The sequence below is a fragment of the Carex rostrata genome, chromosome 9, assembly GCF_964058835.1.
Source record: "Carex rostrata chromosome 9, lpCarRost1.2, whole genome shotgun sequence".
NCBI lineage: Eukaryota > Viridiplantae > Streptophyta > Magnoliopsida > Poales > Cyperaceae > Carex > Carex rostrata.
The window spans coordinates 1,526,527-1,550,262 of NC_135926.1; the positions used below are offsets into that span (position 1 = coordinate 1,526,527).

At 33.1% G+C, this 23,736-nt stretch overlaps 2 protein-coding genes across 2 annotated transcripts; one reads left to right on the plus strand and one right to left on the minus strand.

Moving 5' to 3' along the window:
- The first annotated feature begins 7,529 nt into the window (after window positions 1-7,529).
- Window positions 7,530-9,923, plus strand: LOC144559345 (uncharacterized). The gene is made up of 6 exons (XM_078308362.1): window positions 7,530-7,601; window positions 7,705-7,951; window positions 8,040-8,648; window positions 8,734-9,130; window positions 9,219-9,375; window positions 9,459-9,923. The coding sequence occupies exons 1-6, from the start codon at window positions 7,530-7,532 to the stop codon at window positions 9,921-9,923; spliced, it is 1,947 nt and encodes a 648-aa protein (XP_078164488.1).
- A 710-nt stretch (window positions 9,924-10,633) lies between these two features.
- On the minus strand, window positions 10,634-13,303 carry LOC144559346 (uncharacterized). Its single transcript, XM_078308363.1, has 3 exons — window positions 11,426-13,303; window positions 10,947-11,346; window positions 10,634-10,866 (listed from the first exon to the last, which is right to left on the minus strand). The coding sequence occupies exons 1-3, from the start codon at window positions 13,301-13,303 to the stop codon at window positions 10,634-10,636; spliced, it is 2,511 nt and encodes an 836-aa protein (XP_078164489.1).
- Between the last annotated feature and the right edge of the window lie 10,433 nt (window positions 13,304-23,736).

Sequence of the window (23,736 nt, forward strand, 5' to 3'; positions counted from 1 at the left end):
GTTCAAAATTAAATTATAATTTTTTGAACTCATTTCGCACAATCTAAGTCGTTCTTCATTTTAGCAAAGGTCCTCAGAGATAATCATCGATCGGAGTTGATCTCCTCCAATATACATATTTAACTGCGAAGTCTTAGACCTGATTTGGACCGTTCAATCTGACATAAACGGTCTAAATCATTTGGAACTCTATGAAATATGTACAGTTGGAGAGGAGCCTTGTTACAGACGAAAAGAGCATGAACTTCTTTTGAGTAAAAAGGTAATGCCAAGTCTCCTTATTAAAAAAGCATAAACTTGATTTAGCTCTTCGAGTAATAAGAGCAAACACTTTGCACATGAACCTCCGAACCAACTTTTTTTTGTGACTTTACTAATTTAGTAAATAAGATACGTAGTATATAGGTATATAGCTAGGTTATCTCTATTTGACCAAACAATATCATATATACCTACTTTTTGATATAAACACTAGCTACTTGCGTAGATTGGATAGCTGATCACAATTCTCTATTAGAAGGCAGAATACATATGATTAACTAATAGGTTAGCTGACAGCTTCATGTGCTTGATATATAATTTTGTTAACCTGCAAGCCTATATCTCACTAGTAGCTACTCTGTTAGCTTCTATATATTTTCTTTGTCTCGATCTCTGTTACATGGAGATTTAGTTTCCAACTTGCACTGCAAAACTAAAAATTTAATTTGACCCACGCAAATAATAAATGACATGAAAATCCCACGAGCCATAAAATAGAGCAAAGCAAGAGTACAACTTTAAAAATCTATTGAATTGATTTCAAACAATGAATTCTAAAATTTGAAACCAATCTACATAGCTTTGCAATTAGGTATTAGGAATACAACATAATTCTTAGTTACAACCAAAGGATTGTTGGGTATCAGATTTAAATTAAACTGGTACTATGTTTGGAAACTGTATAATTAAATCACATTAAGCAGAAGTGTTATGGATACTATTTTTCCTTGGCTGATTGATTCTTATGCTTTTATGTAGATTGTCTAAACCTAATATTTTTTATCGGTATATATAATAACTTTTTATTGAGACAAAGGTATTTTTCTGAATCCAATTAGTGTCTCTAGTGTTAAGCTACTAGATTAACTTCTAATTAAGAGGTATTCGGTTCCGATCGATTCCAGCAATTGCCGATGCGCCCTTTTCCATTACTTCAAAAACGAAAAGAAAAGAACAAAACAGAAAATAAAAGAATAATTATAATCATTCCCACACCTCTATCTTCCACATTTATTCCCGCACTTGCATTAAAGAAAAATTATACTATGGTCCTCATTAATTATATGGTTCTCCTTTTCCAGTTACCACACTCGTCCTGCGTTAACCTTCATATATAAGTATAAATACTAAAATATAAGAAATTAATACTTACAAAATAAGATATTAATGAGGACCCCGCATCAACCTTCATCAAATAAGTAGTGGGGACCCCGCATCCCTGCATCAACATTTCCTAATAGTCCATGCGTTAACTTTTCTCTAACAAAAATAGTTGACCACATAGATATAAATACTTCAGTGCATAGATATAAATACTTGTAATACTTGATATTAATATTTTCATATGTCAGCCCGTGTCATTTGTAGAAAAGTACTTACAAGTATAGGTATAAATACTTGCACGACGAGGTATAAATATTTGCGTGACGAAGGGTCCAAAAATATGTTATCATGGATCTTATTTGAAAGAGAAAATTGCGTAGTTTGTGATTTTAGATTCTCAAAATTACTCATAGATTGTCAAAAATGTGGACGAGATTGAATAAAAAAAAAAATCCACCTCTAAAAACGTGTATGCCCCCCCCCTATGTAGTTTGAGATTTGGTTGGATAGATAATTATTTATGTGAAAATTATTCACCTTATAGATATAAGTACTTTTGTTATTAGGTATAAATACTTCTGTACATAGAAATTAATATTTTAGAAACAAAATCTGTGCTAGAACTTTTGTGGTTCCTAAAATAATTATGAAAGTGCAGAGATAAATAGAGATACAGAGGTGTGGGATAATTATTAGGATTCAAAATAAAAATATATTTTCGTAATACATTAATAATAAGCGGAAAGAAATAGTTTACACTAGAATTTTGATATAAAAAATAATGAGGTTTTTCGTTCGTCTACTTTATTAATGAATCAATGGTACCAATAGTTTGTGCTGTAGATGTGATAAAAGTTTCTTATATAAAAGATACCTAATTTGTTTAAACTCAAACAGTTACTGAATATTTTTGTTGTTGTTGCTACTTTCACAAAAAAAACAGTCAAATTAATTCCAAATTTCAACTTCTAGCTGCTATTTAATACTCGTCAGTTGGATTTCTCAAAGTTCGATAAGAGGATCCACATTGTTTAATGTAATGATGAAAAATAAATGTATTAAAATTAATTTTTATATCTTTTTTTACCAGTTGATTTTATATTAAATTAATTTTAAATTTTATAAAATTTACATGTAAACGCGTCACTCATGAAGTAGATTAGTTTTAATAATTTGAATTTATTGTTTGAAATCAATTAAAAGATTATGGAGATAAACACACCAAAAGACTTGAAGAACTTAAAACACTCTAGTTCTACTCAGGATCGGATCTTAATGCAAACCAAAAGACACTCAGTCACCTCTATGATTTAAATTTATTCATTATGTATATTAAAATTTTAGTCTTATAAAAATTTATACAGTTCAATTCTCCTTATAAAATATTAATTTTTTTAGTTATGTCCTGATTTTCTCCCTCTTCCAACTTTTTGTCTTTTGCTACCGATATTTTTTGTTTTGTCATCTCCATTCTTGCATTAACCACGTAGATGTTCTGATTCGCCAACAATTTTAATTAAAAGATGAAATTTCATATTGAATATCAACCATCCAATCAAATAGTCTGTCTTCTTTTTATTTTATGTATCTTTTTTATGTTGTTTTACGTGTAGAAGTCTAAATTTATTTAAACAGATGCCCGCCACACGTACTTGTTATTTTTTCCGAAAACTTTCCGAAATAAAAACCATAAAAATCACATATTATAAGATCTATATCAAATTATTAACTCATTTCCTTTATAGATGTTGTTTCCATTTTAGTTTATGAATTATTTGTAGTTTTGTACAATGTGGATTTTAGACAAGTTCTATTGCATGCTAACATAAAAATTAGAATTGATGAAGGGCCAGAAGACGGCCATTTTTATTAATAACCCAAAAAAAAAGTTTTTTACAAAAGTAATTCCAAAATATGAGTTTTTCCAAATATAACCAAACTGCCAGGGAAGCTGGCGGTCCACTTCTATAGCGGACCGCCAGGGACATGGGCGGTCTGCTAGGGACCAGACCACCAGTGTTCTGGGCAGTCCGCTTTTTTTTTCTTTTTTTCTTTTTTTTTTTATTTTAGAGATCTGATTTTTTTATATTTTCATTTGTGAAGTTTTAGTTTTTTTTTTTTTTGCTTAGGGTATTTGCCAAAAAATTAATTAGAATGTTTAAAACATAAACAAAATTTTTATTAAAGAACTGGGAGTTTAAAATTAGAACAATTATAATATTAGTCTGAAATTTCGAAACAGTCAGACCTAATCGAATTTTGAAATTTATATCTTATAACTTAAATTATAACTAATCAAGTGTTAAAACTAAGCATTTATATCGAAACGGTCTTATACCTGTAGCAATCGCCTCAAAATCGCCCAAAATTATCCAAAATTGAAATGGTCCGTTATTTTTGGCAAATCAAATCAAATCAAAATGAAATATAACAATGAATATATGTAGCAATCGCCTCAAAATCGCCTAAAAGAAGAATATTTGATTTGCATATTTTGGAAATTTGCTAAATAGCCCCTCCACTTGTTTGATATTAATGAAAGAAGAATATATGTATATAACTCCACATACACAACTATATATATACATATATAATTTAAGTTATAAGATATAAATTTCAAAATTCGATTAGGTCTGACTGTTTCGAAATTTCAGACTAATATTATAATTGTTCTAATTTTAAACTCTCAGTTCTTTAATAAAAATTTTGTTTATGTTTTAAACATTCTAATTAATTTTTTGACAAATACCCTAAGCAAAAAAAAAACTAAAACTTCACAAATGAAAATATAAAAAAATCAGATCTCTAAATAAAAAAAAATAAAAAAAATAAAAAAGCGGACCGCCCAGAACACTGGCGGTCTGGTCCCTAGCAGACCGCCCATGTCCCTGGCGGTCCGCTATAGAAGTGGACCGCCAGCATCCCTGGCGGTTTGGTTATATTTGGAAAAACTCAGATTTTGGAGTTACTTTTGTAAAAAACTTTTTTTTTTGGGTTATTAATAAAAATGGCCGGCCAGAAGAGCTGATCAATAATCTCAATAAAGAATATTAATAAGGTATGTTAAAGTATACATTGATTTCTTTATATCGTTTGAGATTTGGAATTAATTGACAATGTTAAAAAAACATTGTCAATATTAATTGTATGTATGTGTTTGATATAATTATAGAAAATATTAGTTTATTCCTTATCATCGATTATGCAGTTTTCAATTATAAATGCATTTTCATTGTATTTTTGCATAGAAAATATGTCATTTTGTATGATATTTTTTTATTTTCTAATAATATGTCATCATTCATTTTCAAAAATAATAATAATAATAATAATAATAATATGTCATCATTGCAACACACGGGCAATATAATGCTAGTATAGTTATATGGAGTTGTTATAATAAGAAATCTTGTGAGAATTTGGCATGAGTTCCTTTTTCAAATTTCAATTTTAATTTGACAGATATTGCGAAAAAGGTTGAATTTCTTTCACGAATCTCCAAAGTGGCGGTGTGATCATATATTCATATTGATTTCCCAAGGTTTTGTAGTGTGCGTTTTAATACTTAAATCACTCGCATTAAGTAGCGAAAATTTCCGATCAAGCTTCCTTCACTGGACTGCGATACTGAAAAAAATATAGTCGGTAAATTTTTGGCAATATTTGCCAAGTGTGGACTGAATTGGGAGCCAGTATGGGACTGCGGAAACCGCCGCCGCAGGACTCGATTACAAACTGGTGGAGGGTCTTGTGGAGACTGAATGCCGCTAACCATGAATGGAAATTGAGGGGTCCGGTTTTAATCCTGTGTGCTTGCCGGTACATCTGGTGTCAGCGAAATGAGGCAATTTTTTATGGAGACCGGCTAATTTGCTGCCGGCAGCATTTCTGTCTAAGGTGATGTTGGGTTTTTTTTTTTATTTTGTGATGTTGAAACAACAAATTCAAACCGTTAGATGTTTAATCTATATTAAAATCTACTTGGATATCAAATTTTATATTTTTTGGAATATTTTTACTATTTATTAAACTGGTTTGAAAACCGCTATTTTCAATGTTGCAGAAATTTACTGAAAACAGCGGTTTTCAAACCAGCTTAATAAATAGCAAAAAAATTTCAAAAAATGTAAAATTTGGTCTCCAAGTAGATTTTAATATAAATTAAACATCTAATGGTTTGAATTTGTTGTTTCAATATCACAAAATAAAAAAAGCCCGACAGCACCTTAGACAGAAATGTTGCCGGCAGCACATTAGCCGGTCTCATTTTTTATGAACCACCAAAGATTTTGGCTGATAGGATCTGCGCTCAATATGGGTGATGGATGAAATGCTGCTGAGGGATGAGAATCAGAAGCAAAATAGTGGATGCGGGCAGGATAGGCGACATAAGTATTTTTTTTTCTTTTGTTTTGGATGTACTGGTAACTGAGTGAACTCTTAAGTAATTAGGAGCTGTGGTACCCAGTCTTTGGGTTTGATGTAAAAACATTTAATTTTTGTACAAGTTGGTAGCTTCTACGGATTTTTTTCAGAAACCATAATTAAAAAAATAATTTTTAGGGAACCAATAAGATTACTTTTTTTTTTTCAAAAACCATAAGAACCGTGGGAACCTCACGGTCTGGCCATTTTTTTTTTTCCAGACCGTGTGCTTCTCACGGTCTTGCGAAATTTTTTTTTTTTTTTTTTTTTTTGGATTTGTCCACACCTGCACGAAAATTGCCACAGAAGATCCGAAATGAAATTCAAGACCGTGTGCATCCAACGGTCTGAAGAATTCCAATCTCAAGACCGTGTGCATCCCACGGTCCGGCCCTCAATTCTGAAGACCGTGCGCTTCCCACGGTCTGGGTTTGGTTTTAAACCCACAACGAGACAGAGGCTGTCTTCCCCCACGCCCCCTTCTCCATTTTTTTTCTTCCTCTTCTTTCTTCCTCTCTTCCATCAGATATTTTTTTTTTTGTACCCTCATAATTAGAGTAATTTTTATTTTAATTACATAAGTTGATATATTTTTGAGAGAGGAACAAAAAGAGCTTCAGATCTACAAATTTCGTTAGGTATGTATTTGATTCTTTTATTTTTGATAAATAATATGCAATTATGAATAAATGAGTAGAATAAATTGCTTATGTAGTATAAATGGTTTATGTATAATTTTAGTGTAGATGAATGTAGTAATTGTATGGTGATATGTCTATTTGCATATTTTATGTGCTACTAATTTTTTTTAGTTTAGATGCATGATGCATGTAGTTTTTTTTAGTGTAGATTAGTGTAGTAATTTTTGGATTATTTATTTGTGGTTTATGTAGTAATTTATTTGCATGTAGGTTTTTTTAGTATGCATGTAGTAATTGTTGGGTGATTTATTTATTTGCATGTTTTATGTGCATGTAATTTTTTTTAGTTTAGATGCATGATGCATGTAGTTTTTTTTAGTGTAGATGAATGTAGTAATTTTTGGATTATTTATTTGTGGTTTATGTAGTAATTTATTTGCATGTAGGTTTTTTTAGTATGCATGTAGTAATTGTTGGGTTATTTATTTATTTGCATGTTTTATGTGCATGTAATTTTTTTTAGTTTAGATGCATGATGCATGTAGTTTTTTTTAGTGTAGATGAATGTAGTAATTTTTGGATTATTTATTTGTGGTTTATGTAGTAATTTATTTGCATGTAGGTTTTTTTAGTATGCATGTAGTAATTGTTGGGTTATTTATTTATTTGCATGTTTTATGTGCAAGTAATTTTTTTTAGTTTAGATGCATGATGCATGTAGTTTTTTTTAGTGTAGATGAATGTAGTAATTTTTGGATTATTTATTTGTGGTTTATGTAGTAATTTATTTGCATGTAGGTTTTTTTAGTATGCATGTAGTAATTGTTGAGTTATTTATTTATTTGCATGTTTTATGTGCATGTAATTTTTTTTAGTTTAGATGCATGATGCATGTAGTTTTTTTTAGTGTAGATGAATGTAGTAATTTTTGGATACATGCATGATTTATTTGCATGTAGTATAAATAAATTGTTTATGTAGTATAAATAATGTAAAGTAATAGAATGAATGTGAATATTTGATTGGGTTTGCATGTTATGCATGTCAATATTGAATGTTAATTTTTTTTGTATGTATTTATTTATATTGCAGTGAAAAATGCAAGGAAGTGAAGAATCTTTATTGCAGTTGCCTCATGCACAACATCAATCACATTCGGCATCTGTAAAGGTGTTTGTTCAATATTGGTTTGGATTTAAATTTACTTATTAAATTCTTGAATTGAAATTTAATTTTTGGTTAACCTTTTTTTGCATTAAAATTATTGTTCCAGCCTGATCATGCACTGCGTCCTGGAGCTTTGCAAATGCACATTGACTACCATGAAACTATGAAAGAAGGTTTAAAGAATTTGGGGTTGTATCAGATGGTCGAAGTCCACCACTGCCAAGTTGATAGAGAGTTGATCACTGCTCTCGTGGAGAGGTGGAGGCCCGAGACAAATAGTTTTCATCTTCCGGTAGGGGAGTGCACGGTGACATTGGAAGATGTCAGCTGTTTGTGGGGCTTATCTGTCACCGGTACAATATTTTTTGCTGCTAATTTAAAATTTTGTTATTAAATGAAATTTTGTACTAGTATAATTTTATTTAACATCTATGTTTACAGGGAAGACTATCTCTGGATGTACTGACGATAATTGGTCACAATTGATCCTAGATTGCCTAGGACAGGAAGTGTATGATGGTTACGAATGGGATGATAATGATTTTTATCATAAAAAGGTGGAGAATAAGGGTGAACCCAATGAGAAAGTAACAATTTTACAAAACTATGTGCGTCTTGCATGGTTGAGAAAAAAATTTGCAAATACGGATTTGGATGAAGTGGAGGACCAGGATGTTATCGATCAGCACACACGAGCATATGCTATGGAGTTGTTCGGGACTATAATGTTTCCCGATTCGAATTCAAGCTCCGTTCGATTAATGTATTTACAATTTCTGGAGGATTTGGGACCTCGAGGTCAGAATTATTATAACTGGGGAGGTGCTGTACTAGCATGCCTATATCGGGAGTTGTCACGGGCATGCAGATATAAAGCAAGTTCAATTAATGGTCCATTACTACTGCTGCAGATGTGGTCTTGGACCCGATTTCCTATAGGCCGGCCCAGACCACATGATTTACCATCTGACAACGAACCAGTGGATGAGAGACGGGCTTATGGAGCAAAATGGACTATTCCGCATCGATGGAAGAGTAACCCTAAGAAAGGTACATTTGAATAATAAATATTATGTTTTTCCATATAAGTATGTGTTGAATGTACACTTATAATTGTCATGTGTTTCCAACTTAGGCACATCGCATTATCGGGATCAGTTTGAGCGTTTGAAGTCCAATGTTGTCAATTGGACGCCGTACAGAGGTTACGAAAACATAATGCACTGGCACTGGATAAGAGACCAGGCGTTCTTTCCATGCCGCGTGTGGTGCATCCATTTCTGGGAGGTAGAGTATCACCTTCCCGAGAGGGTTTTCCGACAGTTCGGATTCTTTCAGGCAATTCCTCCGCCGGCTCCGCCAGCCTTCAGCTTACTTGAGGATATCCGCAAATGGACACGAGGACGAGGGTTGTTTGGAGACGGAACCTCTGTGGACTGGAGCAAACATTTTCACCAATTTATCGTGGAACCTCCCCAAAATTTTACACGGCGTTCTGAACATGGACAAGTTTACCCTTATCTTCCAGATAGGTACGGTTAAATCCTACCCTTATATTTTATTGTATATTTACATTTGACAATGCAAGAAAATATTTATTAATTTTCATTTTTACCCAAGGTACCACGAGTATATGAAATGGTTCATCCATCATGGCATGTTAAGTGTGTATCCAACGCAAGATAATGAAGAAATTCTTAGCCAGACAGTACCCGAACAGGAAGGAGACGTAGCAGGTATTGGGTATGTCCCAGATGCCATGATTCAAGCTCGTTTGGTAAGTACATGAGTTTTTTTAATAGCTTATTTTATTTTATTGTACCACACCAATTATCTTTTAAATATTTCATTTTCTTGTAGAGGTTCCGCCAGTTGAAACAGACCGCAAAAGGAATTAGCATGGTAAAGACGCCTGGACAGAAGGCCTTTGGACTTATGATGCTTGAAAATTGTCGCGATGTCCTATCCGATCTCGGGCAGGTGGCACTGTTCAGAGCCATGCTCGAGCAGGCAGAACTTCCAGTTGATATAAGAAATATCGATATCAGCACTGATTTTCCGGACCAATTTCCGATGGAACCACGGGTCGAAGTTCCTCAGACCAGCATGTATGGTGATATGTCTGACATTTTCCAGTCGATGAGGTCCATTAGGATAGAAGGGCATACCCTAGGAGAGAGTGGTGGCCTAGGAGATGGTGGTGCCGGTCCATCAATGGCAAATCCTCCTCGACGGAAAAAAAAACCACCCAACAGATATAGCGACTCGAAATTCAGACATGCTAGGGACAGAGAACATGGAAATGAAGACGAAGACTTAGTATAGTCGTTTAGCTTGTTTAGTGTATGTTTTGTTATTTATCTTGTTTAGTTTATTTAGTTTATGTTTAACTTATTTATTTTATTTAGCTTAGTTATGCTTAGTGTAACACTTGAAAACTTCGAAGTCCCAGCTTTTGACCAGATTAAAAGTTCGATTTAGAGCAAACGGCTACATGGATTTTGACATACTTTATACCAAATTAAAGGTATGGAAGTCTAGTTTCCAGAAAACATAAGTTCTCTATACAAAAATATTACAGATAAGTACAGTTTTAATGATTAATGGGCAAAGGTCAGAACAGCTACAGATTTTTTCACTTCGAAGTCCCAGCTTTTGACCAGATTAAAAGTTCGATTTAGAGCAAACGGCTACATGAATTTTGACATACTTTATACCAAATTAAAGGTATGGAAGTCTAGTTTCCAGAAAACATAAGTTCTCTATACAAAAATATTACAGATAAGTACAGTTTTAATGATTAATGGGCAAAGGTCAGAACAGCTACAGATTTTTTCACTTCGAAGTCCCAGCTTTTGACCAGATTAAAAGTTCGATTTAGAGCAAACGGCTACATGAATTTTGACATACTTTATACCAAATTAAAGGTATGGAAGTCTAGTTTCCAGAAAACATAAGTTCTCTATACAAAAATATTACAGATAAGTACAGTTTTAATGATTAATGGGCAAAGGTCAGAACAGCTACAGATTTTTTCACTTTTTACCACGTCTAAATATTCTACTCCAACGGCTACCAGATGGACGGCTACCGGATGCCTCTGCTTGGCTACCAGATGGACGGCTACCGGATGCCTCTGCTTGGCTACCAGATGGACGGCTACCGGATACGTTTCTTCGTGAACCATGTGTAGCAGTTGCCTCTGCATACATAGGGGATGCCTCTGGACGTGGACCAGATACGCTTTTTCGTCTTCCACCAGTTGCTCCTAAGAAATAATAACAGAAAATTGTTTACATGTTTCCCAAATAATTAAAATATTCACTTATTCACTATGTAAATTCCAACCTGAAGTTCTTGTTCTATTTGATCCCCCTGGACGATGTACTGAACTACGAGACCTAATTCGAGCTTCCATATCATCCATACAATTTGGAATTCTCTTGTGCTTCCTCCTACCCTTATTAATTTTGTTTGGGTCTGGCCTGATTGTGGGTGCTCCAGCTTCAAATGGCCAATTGTGGGCGTTACCAAAGCCGGAAAAATTACCTCTCCATGTGTTGACATATTTTTCAACGCTATAATAGTGGCTTACATAATTCGTCGACTTTAGACGTAACTTGCAACACACCGCTAGGACATGGTCGCAAGGAATGCCAGTAAATTGCGGTTTTTGACACTGACAAACAGGCATCCCCCCCTCTCCAAATGAAAATCTAACTTCATACTTCATATCCCCCTTCACTCCCTACAATCAATAAATTAAAATAATTACATGTTACCATTTATAAATTTAAACTGATAATTTAAGTAAATAGCTGACATACCGTTCTGACGACTCCATTATGAACTACGACCTCAAAAACGTTGGGCCCCATTGGTATCACTTCATGCTTTAATCCTTTTGAAGTTCGATATTGTAAAACTGATAAAATGTTGTCTGAAAATCTCATTCCTCTTTGAACCCACTGTTGAGCGACCGTACCTCTTTTCACATACCAATCCACAACTTTGTAAAATGTGCGCTCAACTATTGCTGTTACAGGCAGCTGGCGAGCCACTCGAAATACGTTGTTCAAGGATTCTGATCCGTTTGTAGTCATTATACCCCACCTATTCAGGCCTCCGTCATGACATTGTGCCCACTTATGGAGTTGCAAAGGCTCTTCTTCGAGATTTTGCAACCGTTTGCCACACCACATGACATACTGATGAGTAGTAATACTCCTGCCTTTTATCAAATCCATACCCTCATAAAACCTCCAAGGTTTCATCTTACACACAAATTTCTTGAATATTTTTTTGATAATTTGGTCCTTGCACAACTTGTAAACATTTGACGCAATATGTTGAGAACATAATCGATGAACTGCTTCACCCCTTTCCTCACACCACCCTAAATCAGGTCTATCAAACACTGAACGGATTGCAGCATGCTGGTCTGATATAACGCATATCCGACCAGGACCGACAACATTTTCACGTACAAATTGCATAAACCAGCCCCAATTGGATGAACTCTCCTCATCCGCAATTCCGAACGCAATTGGTAATAATTGTTGTTCTGCATCATAAGCGCATGCCATGAATAATTTCCCTTTATACCTGCCGGATAGGTGTCCAGCATCTACACTTATAACTGGTCGGAGATATGGCCAGGATTCAATGCATGGACCGAAAGCCCATGCCACACGGGTGAAAATACGGATGCCCATTTTTGTAGATGGTTCATGCTCAATTACGTATTTTGTTCCTGGGGTAGACATCTGGATTGCACCGAGCAAGGAAGGTAGCAGTTCGTAGGCTTTTTCCCAAGAACCAAATAAATCAGCAATAGCCAACTCCCTCCCTCTCCAAATCTTGTTGTATGAAGGCTCGACCATTTTGTATATATTTCTAACTGCAAATCGACATGCTTTAATTGACATCTCCAGGTCCTCCTTTAGACCAGGTCTGATTACATCTGCAATCATCCTGGCAGTCAGCTGACGACTGTCTACTTTACAAGCAATACTGTAACAATTGTGCTCGTCTGGGTTTGTTGCAATTGTCCAATTTCCCGTCTCAGTGGTTTTTGCGTACACCCTCCATGGACACCCCTCTGCTCTACATACAACTACATAACCAGTACGATTGGTATATTGTTGTTGTAATTCTAAGTTATTATTTAGGGCAAATGCACCCAACTGGGATTTAAGATCGGCTTTGGAGTCAAACATCTGTCCCACTGAAAATTGACCGTCAATTCTGGGTGGATAACCAAAAAATGCTTCATCCTTATATGGCATCGGCACATCGTCATTAAATGCCGGAAAAGGATGCTGCAATCCTCGATTAATAAAGGGAATAGAATTTACCCACTCCTTCATTACATCTTGCATTCTAATTTGATCCTCCATTTCAGCCATATCATCTTCCCCGACAGCTGAGCCACCAAGGTCAGAGTTTGTGTCTGAGCTAGAGTTTGTGTCTGAGCTAGTATTATTATTCATCTCGTTAAAACGAGTTACCAAATCATCCAATATCGGTATTTCGGGTGGGTCATCATAATATATGGGTGAATCAGACACCGTTGTGTCTCTATTACTTCCAGGTACACTACCCGGATATGGGTCATAATTGGTATGACTATCAACTGGTACTGACTCAACCACTAAATCAAGAAGTTTAAAATTCAGTACCGGAGTGGCATATTCAAGCATCATGTGCCATATCGTTTCCTCGTCTACGCTAAATAACTGGTATTTTTCTGCTGAGCCAGGTGGTGCCGTGTTCAAACGAGCCTTGATTGTCAGATCGAACTGACTAGGGAGCAAATGAATGCTAACATATATATGTTTTCTTAGCTCATGAAGACTGGTTGAATTAGTAACAGGAAATGTGCAGGTCGGTGCGTCTGAAATTTCGCGTCCATAATAAACATTTATTATCACTTGAGACATTATCTGAACAAAAAAAATTCATAATCAATAATCGATATCATTTTCAATTTTACAACCTAAAATATGATCGTCATTGAAAAAATAAACTTACTACAATTACTTATACTACAAAAAGAAAAAATTATACATAAACCATTTATTTATACTACAATTACTACATAAATCATAAATAAATAATCCAAAAATTACTACATTCATCTACACTAAAAAAAACTACATGCATATACACTAAAAAAAAGTACATGCATATACACTAAAAAAAACTACATGCACATAAACCATGCATCTACATAAAACATGCAAATAAATAAATCATCCAACAATTACTACAATTACACTAAAGAAACCTACATAAGCAATTTATTCTACTCATTTATTCATAATTGCATATTATTTATCAAAAATAAAAGAATCAAATACATACCTAATGAAATTTGTAGATCTGAAGCTCTTTTTGTTCCTCTTTCAAAAATATATAAACTTATGTAATTAAAAAAAATAAACACACTAATTATGAGAGTACAAAAAAAAATTAAACTGAAGGAAGGAAGGAAGAAAGAAAAAAGAGAGAAGATGAAAAAAGTGGGGAAGAGATGCACTGACTCGACAAGGAAGAAGTAGGAGGTAATCGTGCCAAGGAAACAAATAGGGACCGGACCGTGGGGTTCCCACGGTCTTGAGATATATTCATCAAGACCGGACCGTTCCCACGGTCTTGATTTCAATTTAGGTGGACCGTGCGAATCACACGGTCTGGAAATCAAAAAAAAAAAAATTGCGGATCTTCTGTGGCAATTTTCGTGCAGGTGTGAAGAAATCCAAAAAAAAAAAAAAAAAAAAAATTTCGCAAGACCGTGAGAAGCACACGGTCTGGAAAAAAAAAAATTGCCAGACCGTGAGGTTCCCACGGTTCTTATGGTTTTTGAAAAAAAAAAAGTAATCTTATTGGTTCCCTAAAAATTATTTTTTTAATTATGGTTTCTGAAAAAAATCCAGCTTCTACCAACCTTTCAAAAAAAAAAAAAAAAATTTGGCAATATCTCATTTAAACCCTGAAAAAAATGGGTATATATTATGCTTCATTGTCTTACTAAATTTCAGATCCTGAATTCAAATAAGTACTAGAATTCGATTCCGCTGTCAGAAAATTCTAATTTTCGGAAGAGCATTTTCAGTACACACTGTCACATACTGTTTAGTACCAAATTATAGTTTTCAATTACCAAGCCTGTAATTCGTGAAAATCGTTAAGTGGGGTCTGGTTCAAAAAGTAGTTGGAGCCATTAAAATTTCTTAGTATTACTCTGTTTAGGAATTGGCCTGAGTCTGAGTATGGCATTAATGCCAATTTTTTTGCATTTGCTGACTGAGAGTACAGAGTGAGGTAACCAGACATAAGAATAGACTAGTTTTAGCCTTTGGCGACTTGTCTCTTTGCTTATGGCATCAATCGAATTTTGTAGAATCTAAAGTTTGAATTAAATGATTTTGCTAAATAAATTGAATGGAGAGAAAATAAATTGATCGATTTAGATACATAATTATTGGATGTATTTTAGCAAAACAATTACATTGCTCGTCATTTTTATACAAAAAGTAGGTAGTAGCATGATTTACCTAGACTAAGATATGTGCGTTGATTTTTTATCTTCTATATATTTCCAAATGTACTCATTGCAAATCGCTGCTATGATATTATATATTACTCATTTTGCATATTTATAAGCAAGCAAAATATGATATCTTAATTTTTGAAAAATAGTGATATTTTACCACCGATTTCATTGAAATCAAGAATCATAGCATATTTGACCTAGTACTTAAAATTAGTACCAGAATCAAATATGTCAAGTCTTTACAGCTGTTCAAAACATAAGCAAAAATAATAAAAAAAACCAAAACATCTTATCATGACCACAACACAAAAATGCAACAATCCTAAGAAAACACAAAAACATCATAATATGCATAAAACTAAGTACTACAAATCTAATAAGTCTTCATCCTCTTCCTCGACGCCAAACATTGGAAATAGGGTTGCCACCCCCAAAAACCTGCACCAGGATGTCCAAAGTTTGGGTCGTGTCTGAGCTGCAAGTCTCAATTGAGAAATTAATATACAAATATGTAATCAAATACCAAAAACAAATCACTCACAAGCAGTTGGCGCCTACTAAAATAGCTTCTAGAAGCTGAATTTATAAGCGATCCTTGAAATGTTCTTATTAGAGAACACACAGCCACACAACTATTTAAGATGCTCGGATGAAATAAATTATTGAGATAGTATACTGTAAAATTTACTACGGTCATAATTTTAGTGGAGTTGTCTCATGCGATTGTGTTTTTGCTCTTTATTAATCTGTTCATCTCGATTACATCAATCATTTGACTAGCATTTTTTTTAACCCACTGCATGATTGGTGATCAAGTTTACTAGAATTATCTTAATTTTTATTTATAGTTCCTATACTCAAAACCAAACGGGTCAATCAATAATTAGAAACATTGTACTTCCCTCAAAAAAATAATCAGGCTTATGAGTTAATTAATGTTAAAGATGCCATGCAAATAAATGTATTTGACTGAGAGAGCTTCTTATAGTATTGATTGAGGGGATGCAATAGTATATGTCTGGATTCTGGTTTTTTTTGTTAGTGTGAGCACCTTGATTTAGAAAGGCAATTTCGAATTAGGTAAGGTACATCCTGTCAGATTAGATCTGAATTACTGTTCAATATGAGTTTGCACAGATTATTAAAATGCATGGCAATTTTTTTACTAGCAGTGGAATTTACTTTTATTTAATGTCTCCATTACTCTTACTATAGGTCTACTTTTACAAATGTTGAAAGAGGCAAAACCTGTTCAAAACTTCCTAGACTATCAATGGTCTTTTTTGCAAATTCAATCATGACTAACATTTTAGTTTTTGTGCTATCAGTTAAAATGATTTTCAAATACCATAAAAATGAATTTTGAAAAATTATATAACTATATATTATTAGTATATAGCAATGTGATTAAAAAGAAGTGATAGATAAGTTTGGCGCCATAATTTGTCCTGATATATATTATTTCGCATTAATAATTCAAAGTCTCAAGTTCAGAGAACTAATGGAATCTGCTAATAATTAAAATTTTCATCACAAGTGGAACGTATAAGATGAGACTTTGTCAATTTTACTGTTCGTTTTGTACAAAGTTTTTGGTGTCGAATAATATGAATAAATTTTAGTTATTATGATTTATCTTTTATTTTCACCTCTTGATCTTACAAAGAAATTAAAAAAATATTTGAAAATTCTGATATGCAAGCATAACTTGTGCTGAAGATCGATCTCATTTGAGTGGCTTACATTAGTTATTTGAATTTTGAATATGAAATATTAGTGAGAAATAAATTGTGACTGTTCACATAACTAAAGACTTTCACGCCAAAAGCCATAAGAAAGCTTGATAATACCGATCTTTGTTAAAAAATATAAAAAATTATAATCGGAGCACGATGCTTAAGATAGGAAAAATTAGAATTTAGATCAAGAACTGGAGTGTAAAATTGCATAATATGTGACAGTTAAGATTTGATTCCAAATCACCACAACTACAAAATAGAACTGAACCACTAAACTACAAGCACACATTTTGTATTCTACAAGAGGGTTGAACTATTTAAAAACTTTTGAAAAAAATAATTAAATTTCAATATACATAATTATAATTTTTAAAATTATAGTGGTGGCTAAACATGTTGGAGTTAAGATGTATAATTTATAGCAGTAATAGATGACACCAATGTCCAACCAAGCATCCATTTTGTTTCAAATGGAGTAGATCATCAACGTTTGTAGAGAAGACTCAATCAACATTTACATTGTGTTGTGACTGTTGTCTATGGGCCAAAGTTTATCCCCAAAAACCAGCTTTAATTGTGGATTAACAAGTGCTGAAAAGGCCATTAAGTAGTGACCCCATTGCACCAGCTCTGTTCGGCTTTCATTAGTAATGCCAGCTTTCCTTGTCATTTGTCAACTTTGGAATCAATCTCCTGGAAAAAGGTACACAGAAATTGACCCCAACTTTTAACTCGCTGTACTGATATCTCAGCAATCCGAATCCAACTGAAATTGTCTGTAATAGCATCATGTCTGTGGTAATGCAATTTTTCTAAATGTATGTAGCAATGAACATATAATTATTCTAAAATAATGTTAAAATAACTGTACTGCTAATGGTAACTCCTTGGCAGCTTCTGCCAAGTTTTTCCTAAAATAGTTCTGAAATACCCAAACTTGACAACTGAATTGACAATAATTCAAGTTCGAACATTTTTCTTCTGCTAACTATCCATATTCATAATGAAGATCGAATTATTGCAAAATAAGGAAGCGCTTTTTTTTTCTCGAGAAAAGGAAGCGCTCAAAGTCATCTCTTTTTTGTTATTTCAAAAAAGGATAAAGTTGTTATGCATGGCCGTCACTCATGCGACAAGACAAGATATCAGATTATATTGATCAGATGAGTTAATGGCTCAATAACAATCGGATGAAGTAACTTTTTTGTATTCATATCCATTTAATATTAATTTTGTCCGCATTCTATTCTATATATCAAGTATTATTTTATATGTATTCTACTCTTACTCGTTAAAATTAATAAGTAATGAACGAATAATAAAACAATTATCAGATAAATATATATTTAATACAATCTAAACTGTATTGCAAATAAATAAATATACATAATACTTCAAGTACATCGTGTGTATAATATCATAAAGTATACAAATATTATTGTTGATTTGTTCTTTGAAGAGAATTAAAGTAGTAATTAAATAAAACTATAAAGTATATACAATCAATCTCGTCATTAATTACCAATTAAATAATTTATATAAAAAATATTATATATATAAACCAATCTCATGATAATAATATGATGTAGTTAAAAATATAAATACAAATTATCATATGTAATTTACTAATTTTATATTTATCAAATATCTTATAAAATAACATATGGAATATAACTACTATCATATTTTTCTCATCATATTTTTATACGATAAGCTAACAAAAATCATTTTTTTACGCCAAACCATATGACAACAAGTCAAGAACTGACCTTTCGGTTCTACTAAAAAAAAAAAACTACCTTTCGGTTTCTGGCTATAGCAGAATTAACAGGCCATAAGTTTGAGCAACCATGCAAAGTACATAAAGGTCTGTGAATGGTTTCCTAGCTCAGTCAATGACAGTTTAGGCACACTTCTGATCGATCTGGGATCAAAGCTGAACAATTTAAAAGTAAACTGTTCTCTGTCTTTTCTTCTGAGTTGTGATACAGTGACGATATGAAAATCAAATTACTGATTTGCTTCTATAGTTCTATCCAAATCACCAAAATAAAAAATAAAAACAATCTGTCGCACTGATGAATAAAGACAGTCAAGCATTCTTTAGGGACTCTAGACGCTTGCAGTAGCACAAGTAGGATTTGGAACTTTTTTTCTTTTTTCTAAGGTTGGGCATAGCCCAATAATTTTTTATTAAGGGTCTGGCGCTCCAGACCTAATTACAAGTTACCAAGAAGGATTGGATGTTTAAAAAAAAAAAAAGTAGGATTGGATATTCAAAATTTATAGTTTCAGTTATGATAAATTTTTTTGTAATGTATATGACACCGGCCCGGCCAATGAGATTCACAAGGACACTAGCGAGTTCAACGTAACATCACTCAAGAGGAGCAAAGCTCAACCCAACAATAGATAAGAGGAGATAAACTCAACTCAAACAATAAAATTCGTATATATTCAATAGTTGTTTTACCAAAATAAGAATGACTTCTCTTATAGCCTTACAATGACCTTCAAAAGTCACCTAAACATTAATACAACTTCAACTACTTTTTATCCTTCCAAAATATACTTAATTATCTTCCTAGAAACCCCAAAACACAGCTGGAAATAAATACTCTTTGACCCTAATTAATACAAGCTGTCTCAAAATAGATCAATTCTCTTGGCATGCCTGTTTTACTATGATATGTTTGGGATCTGAACAAATGTATCACATAAATGTTGTAGAGCTTGTTGTTAGCTTTCCACAAAATTTTGGATCACCCAAATCGGAGCTCGTATGAAAAATCGATGGCCAAAATACTAAAGACATGTCAATCAGTGCCATGCTGGACGGATAAAACTGCTACTGCCGGAAACATTCTGTTTTGTTTTAGCAACTAGTTGTTCTCAAGGTCCATTGAAGCATCCCATATGACATGTCACTGAATGATGAGGCCTATAAGCTTCAAAAGTTTCAGAACGGTGCAATTCGGGCGGTGTCAGTATATTTATTATGAGTTGGGTTAAAAATGTCATGTTGTCTTTGTGTTCCAATTATGCCTCATATTCTCCGCTTTTAAAATTCAAAAAATCAATTCGAACCACTCAAAATAATCTTTATATTTAAATGTGCATGGAAACCAAATTTTATATTTCTCAAAAAAAAATTGCTCATGTTTTAGATAGTTACAAAATCACTGTTTTTAGATAGTACATAATTTACTGAAAAACCGTGATTTTGTATCAATCTTACAAAAATAGTAAAAGTTCCAAAATATAAAATTTGATCTCCAAACACAATTCGGAAATAAAAATGTACAAAGCATTTTACTCCTCATCTTTTATATACACAATTTGCAAGGATGAACCTTTATTATCCCTATTCTTATTCCAATCTGCAGAGAACTTCCATAGTTCCATGAACTAAGAGTTAATAGGTCAAATCACGGGGTCCTCTCGTCTCGTCTCCTCTCCATGTCATATTGGTATTTGGAAAAGAAAAGGTAGCGTTCATTGTTCAAGTCTCTGTACCTTTTTTTTTTTTAATTCGTACCAATAATTCTTCTAGCTAATTAGCTGGATCGAACAAGATCAAAAGAATCTTGATTGTTGTCAACGAGATACCTCTAAAAATCCGTACTACTACACTGTAATTCTAGGGAATTTTCATGTGTGTTGATTAATTGCAGAGTTGAATTATTATGTACAATCAATCGTTGTGAATTTGTTTTTGTCGATAAGTCTCATTTCAGCAACTTAACTATTTTCCAGGGGATTTGCGATGTGTGTTAGCACGAATCTTAAGCAGATGAACAGTGCAGATTTATGCGGGATTCGTTGCACATATTATCTCAGAATAAGTGAAGAATTTTACTTTCCAATTCATCAGTGTACCGGGTACGTAACTATGAGGTGGTACCTGTTAAATGCTCACAGCTCACCAAGGTATGGGGCTAACAAAAAAACTAGTACCTCGGGAATCAATCGGGATCAGTATGTGACTTGATTGCTACCAACCTGTTCGTTATTGACTCGATTTGTTAACAATCAGTTCGTTATTGGCTCGGTCTAGATTAAACAAATTTGAGTTGGACCTGGCTCGCTCAATAGATAGATTTTACGATTTGATCTGATCCGTTGGATGAAGGGTTAGGGTTACTATTTGATGTTTTTCATTTATTATTCTACTGATTGCTATGTTTAATGTTTTGTTTGATGGGCTTGTTTCATTCTATTAACTGAATTTGAAATTAAATATTTGATGCTTTGTTTGATGGGCTTGAATATCTATATTTTTATTTGTATGATAGTAGCACAAATAAAGCCCAACGAGCTAAATTCACTCAACTCAACTCAACTCAATATCTATACTTCTAATTATGAACTAATATTCTAACTCGGACTCTTAATCTGAACTCACTCAACTCGTTTAATTTAATTGATGTAGCAAGCGGATCACGAGCTAGATCATCTCGTGATGAGTCAGCTGATTGCCAATGCCACCCCTACCTAGGTACTGGCGTATTGGTATGAGAAAATGGAGAGATGTAATTAAAATGTATATGGAAAAGTTTGCATGTTCTTAAATTTTCCACAAGTATGATATGTTTGGGCCACACTGTAGAAGACAGGCCTTGTACTTGCTGTTTTGGGCAAATCTGTAACTCACAAGTAATTAATTGCATCTGATACAGGTATTTATTTTCCATTAATGGCTCGCTGCTCAAGTTTTGGGTTTTCTACTTCACTTTTCGAACTAGCATGTGAATTCGATAATGTTAACCACAAATTTGTCACAGTTTAATGGGCACAGACTTGGAAGGTAAGAGCATCGGACACCTGGATAATAGCTAAATGACATTTGTATATGATATGAATTCTGATAAAAATTGTCTTGAATACGAATACATATTAGATGTTAAACAAATATATATTTTTTTGAGGAGAGGAGAGATGTTAAACAAATATAGATTAAATATTAGGTGATGCGAAAATAAAATTAATCCGAATATAAAACCATCGCGTATTTTATATAAAAAAAATACATTAATATATGAAACTCTGTGAAAATTAACTATATATTTATATTGTCATAATAAATTAATCACCACTTTGTAATAGTCACTAGTCAGTCTAGGTAACACTTAGAGTGAGAAAAATAGCACAGCGGAGCAGGTTCCGTCATGAAACGGTATAGTTACTGTACGGAACGACATGGCATGTGTGTCGGTTACGTGCCGTGATTCGCATGTTCCGTGTCGTGATCATTCGCATGCTGTGACTATTTTTATAAATTTTGATACGGCACAACATGGTACGCAAAATATTTAGTCATGGCACGGTACATAGTCACCCGATTCACATGTAATTAAGACCGTTAGATCTTTTGATCAAATAGTTAATCTTGAATAAACTAATTTAAATTATAATTAAATAGTCACGCGAGTCACGTTTGGTCACGACACGCTTAGGCATGACGTGATTCACGTGGCGTGACCACTCCTAGACATATTAATTACGACATGTGAAAAATTAATTTGGTCACGGCACGATACAATACGAGGCTAAAATCACATCATGTTAATCCCAGCACAACACGGCACGTTTTTTCCAATCTAGTTGCACTGATAAAAATTAATATATTTTCAGAAAAATACGCTGAAAAAAAAAACTATTATTTAAAAAATTGCATAAGAGCACTAGTAGTAGCCTTAGTAGGCAGTGTAGGCCTTGAGCAGTCAATTGTCACAGCCTTACAGGCCCTCTGTATCCTATAATTACTCATGCTAAGAAAATACTATGATCATAACTAGAGCACTACTATGTGGGCCCCCCTGGAATAAGCGTGCATCGAAATCATAACCTGTTTGTTTGCTTAAAAGATATTTTAATTTATAGAAATTTCAATCATTATTCAACCTGACACCGATTTTATCCGACCCACTTGAATCGAATACCCAGTTCAATATGTATCAGTTCACCTCAAAAAAAAAAAAAAAAACGAATATGTATTAGTTGAACAGCCACAAACACAAATTATTTTTACTGATTGAAAAATTACCAACACTTGAATGTATTGAATTTTTCTTTATCAAAATTCATAGTTATTTAGTAGTATTATATCCGTTCATTGCAACAGGAACATGTTATGAGAAAACAAATTATATAAAATAACATTAAAAAAAAATAATCAAATAAATAATTATTCAACATATATATATTCTATCTTTATTCGGTGGGATTATATGTACCAACCTTGTTGTATGTTTCATTTTCTTAGCCAACAAATTTGATTTTGGAGATATAAAGAAATGAAGGATTAGGAAAATCACACAAAAAAATTGAAGAAGATAATAAAAAGGTAAGACATCAATAGCTTTTTCATTGCAGCATCGTTAATCTAAGTCTATTTAATTTTAATTCCATCTAAATCGTGTGTAGTACGTGTGGTGAATACATATCTAAATAAATTAAGACTTTTACACGTAAAAAACATAAAAAAAAAATGTATATAACAAAATAAAGACATACCATTTAATTGGAGAGTTGATATTTAATTCAAAATTTATCTTTTAATCATAGTCGTTGACTGACGAATCAGAATATCTAAGTACTTGATATAAGAATATAAGAAGAATTTTTTTGATAAACCATAATTAAGAAAATTATTTTTACTAATCCAGCATGATTGTTTTTTTTTTTCAAAAACCAGAAGGACCGGAGGAGCCCTCCGGTCTCCCTATTTTTATTTCAAAATTTAACAGAAGCCACAGAAGATCCACTAATATCCCAACAAAATTTATTCTTCAAGACCGGAGCCTTGGTCCGGTCCCATTTTGTTTTTTTCACTTTTTTT